The sequence below is a fragment of the Cyprinodon variegatus genome, unplaced genomic scaffold, assembly GCF_000732505.1.
Source record: "Cyprinodon variegatus isolate N-32 unplaced genomic scaffold, C_variegatus-1.0 Scaffold61, whole genome shotgun sequence".
NCBI classification, from domain to species: Eukaryota; Metazoa; Chordata; class Actinopteri; order Cyprinodontiformes; family Cyprinodontidae; genus Cyprinodon; species Cyprinodon variegatus.
Window position 1 is genome coordinate 1420749 of NW_015150514.1, and position 3629 is coordinate 1424377.

The window sequence follows — 3629 nt, forward strand, 5'->3', positions numbered from 1 at the left end:
CCAACCAGATGTCACCCCATTGTTATTAACTGTAGAGATGTAGACTATATCATATCCATTAACCAAAACCTCATTTCTGAAGGACCATAAACAAACATTTCCATTCATATCAATGCCTTGTCAGAATTCAGTGATGCTGCTACACTTATGGAATGTTTTTATTTAACAAAATGTGTGATATTAAACAAACGTTTCAAACTATAATGATAAACCCTGTTTGATCCAGGTTATTAGTAGAGATGTTTTCAATCTCATAACTGTTTACAAATGGAGGAGGTGTCAGATTTGTCAATAGGAGGAACATTTGTCATTGTTTGTAGAGGAATGTGGAGAGATAGAAAAACAGCCACCCCTCCTGTTCTTAGCATACCTGTTATCACATTTTTCCCTTTGAACCACACAGACAGCTTTCGTTTCAGGTTCCAGATTTATTTCGTTAGTCATGGCCAATCCTCAACGAATACAAACTAGAGCATAAAATTAAATAACAATAAAACATTCAGTCTTTGGAAATAAAACTACATGAAAACGGGTCATGAAGCATCACTCCTACACAACATCAATAAGGAGAGATAATGAACCACCATTGAGTTTTATGAACAACCTGAGGATAAAAGGAGCCAAGGGGTGGAGTTTAAACACAAGATCAAAGGTTTTTACATTTGAAGTGTGAAAATCTGATCAGTAAAGGTGCCTAAAGCCTCACGGATCATCATCTCTACCTGAGTCTTCAGCAGCTCTCATCTGTCGGCAGTCGCTGGAATGGTCCATCTCTGGAGGTTTGGGACTGACAATTGTGCTGGACTGAGATAAAACAGGCTGAGAACCACTAAGGAAAGTGACCCTGACTTCTTCCCCAGCAGGGACAGGCACCTGCTGTCTCTCTGCTTCACCCAGATGGAACCGGGACGTACGCGGGCGCAGAAGGTGTTGGATCCCGTTAATGAGGAGCTAGTGTCAGAGACACGGCGGGGTCTTGCAGCCGGGTCTTCACTATGCTGTGGAACCTCTCTCTGTACTGGTTGAAGAGCATGATGCTCTCCGGCTCTTCGGCAACCCAGAACCTATCAAACTCATACGCCAGGTAACCTGCGGAAACAAGCACAGGAGCGTTGAGGAAATTACAGAACGGCTAGCTGAAGTGTTCATGACATCCAAAGTTGTCCCATTGAAAACAGAAATAGGAATCGATTCAGAGTCTTAAAATACTGGAGCTCATGACATGGAGGTTGCACAGTTACCAAATATATCATCTGTTCTGCCCTTTTACTAAAATACTCCTTATGGCGTCTAGGGTTGGAGTTGATAAGATTTTCATGATTCCGATTCCCTTATCAATTCTGCAAAATGATTCCATTCCTTATCGATTCAGTTTAATGAAAAAGCATTACAGTACAATTTAAATAAACGAGTGTCACCTTTCTCTCGCTCCCTGAACGCGGGGCAAAATTTCACACCATGTTTCGTTACATCCATAGCAATAGCAAGAATCAATGTAAGAATTCCAGCTACCAGTAGTTCTAATTAAACATGCTAGCAAAGAAGGGCTGGATTAACAAGAAAGACACGCTCCCTTAATAAGCCCAAAGAGAGGTAGGAAATTGGTTTATGCCAGAAATGGCATATGATTTACTAGGAACCAGATTAAGCACAGCCACACGGCATTTGTTAAAATGTATGCCATGTTGTGTGCGCAGGTGTTTCTGCATGTTGGATGTAATTGCTACTTTGCGATGATACCAAAGCGTCTTGTTGCCATCTATCTCTTCCTTAAAATGAAGCCAAACTTTAGATCGCTTTACCCAATGGGGCGCCATTTTTTATTTATTTTTTTGCTTTTCTAGACCTATGCCTGCTCACATCGTACTTGCTTACTAAATGCCGTGTGCGTAACTTGTGTAAAAAACGTGATGTAAGTCGTGCTGCCCAGAGCCCTAGTATCTGGTGCTGCCTGGAATGGTTAGGAGAATCGTTAAGCGAGCTGCCAAATGGTGCCATGGAATTAGAACACACGAAAGCGGTTCTGAACAGGAACCGGTTTTCGATTCCTATCCCTAATGGCGTCCCATTTATTTAAAAATGCCTGGAAGCAAAATAAACATACTCGGATGTGTGATAAACTACTTCAGCGCATGGTTTATCTACCAGCGCACAACAAAATCACACACGCGTGAGAAACTGACGCTTCGAGGGAGAAAATCGCTCTCTGCACCCACCAGCTTCTCACACACTTGCTTGAGATCGTGCTCGGGACCTCACAGCGCGTATGATTTTCTATCCAGTGGCCACGCTCGAGGACGACTGTAGACACGATCACACAGGAAGTAACGTAAGGAGGCCTTTGAATGACAGCTCGTCATCCATAAGTGAAGACAACGGCTGGAGGCGGCACAGTCGCTGAAGCTTCTCCAGCGTTTGCGGTACATGGGGTAAGTGGTCGTAGTCAAAGGCTTCCCAACACTGCTTCCCATCTGCAAGGCCCAATCAGGGGAAGGCTTACAGAAGAGGTTTGTCTCTGCACAACCTGTCAAAACACATTTTCCTTTGTGCAAAGAGAAAATCAGTACCAGGGCAGAGATGCTTTTGAGATCGCAGCCGTCCTCGAGTGTGCCCGCCGGATAGAGAATCGTGCGCACGGCCAGATTCCGAGCGTGCGTCAGAAGTAGAAGTTTCTCACGCATGTGTGATTTTGCTGTGCGGTGGTGCAAGGGCGTAGGTTTGATTTGAACTTTGGTAGGGACACTATTGGTCTGGTGTCATTGGTGCTATGCAATATGCATGCCCTTTTTTATGCTTGACGTGAGCATCAGCACTGATGAGAGGAATTCATTGTTTAAAGAGAAAATGAGCATTTTGCTACATTAATAAAAATTTTATGAGCACTACACTCACTAGATGCTGTTTATCAATGTTGAAGTATCACCGGCTCTGATGAATGTGGAATTAGGACTGTTTTCCACTTTGTAAATGGTTTCATTTGAACAACTAAGAGAGAAGGTAAATACAGTATTTCCTATTGAAGATATAGAATTGTGCAGAGTTAAACCCCACTCTAATATTTTTACCTACTATGCTCTCTCTGTATCAAGCAAAATAATACATTCATTAAAATATTAACTTCACTATAAAAGTTGAATATCTGGGCTGTAGTTACTCTGTGTAGCCAATTTCATGTATTTTATCTGGGGCTGAAAAAATGAATCATATTAATTGATTATTTGAATATTCGTCAACTAATTTAGTGAGTGATTCATCATTAACTGGAGTATAGAGACTCTAAAGCGTAAAATCTGGCTTTCCCCGACAGAGTAACCCACTTAGATCAGTAATCATACCAAAACTGTAAAAGAAATTAATCGATTTGCAAAAGAATTGTTAGTTGCTGTCCTAATTTTATTGTAACATTGCAAACGCATTTCTTTATACATGTGAAGTGGAGATAACATTCATGAAACAAACATGTTAATCAGCCAAAACTATATTAAAACCCATGTGGCATCATTTGTGAGCTCCAAAAGAGATCACAGAATCCAATTACTCCTACTGAAAACAAAACCAAAAAAAACCCTTACCTGAAGCCCTGAAGGTTCCAACACTTCTCTCTCAAGCTGTGCTGAAACATTACTGCT

The 3629-nt window shown here is 41.6% G+C and overlaps 1 protein-coding gene across 1 annotated transcript in view; it reads right to left on the bottom strand.

The window, feature by feature from the left end:
* Positions 1-401: 401 nt before the first annotated feature.
* The window catches only part of elmod2 (ELMO/CED-12 domain containing 2), an 11873-nt gene continuing 8645 nt past the window's right edge, over positions 402-3629 (bottom strand). Inside the window, exon 9 of the mRNA XM_015371580.1 lies at positions 402-1089. Coding sequence (XP_015227066.1) covers positions 941-1089 — 149 coding nt within the window. The 3' untranslated portion in view covers positions 402-940. The remainder of the gene's footprint in view (positions 1090-3629) is intronic.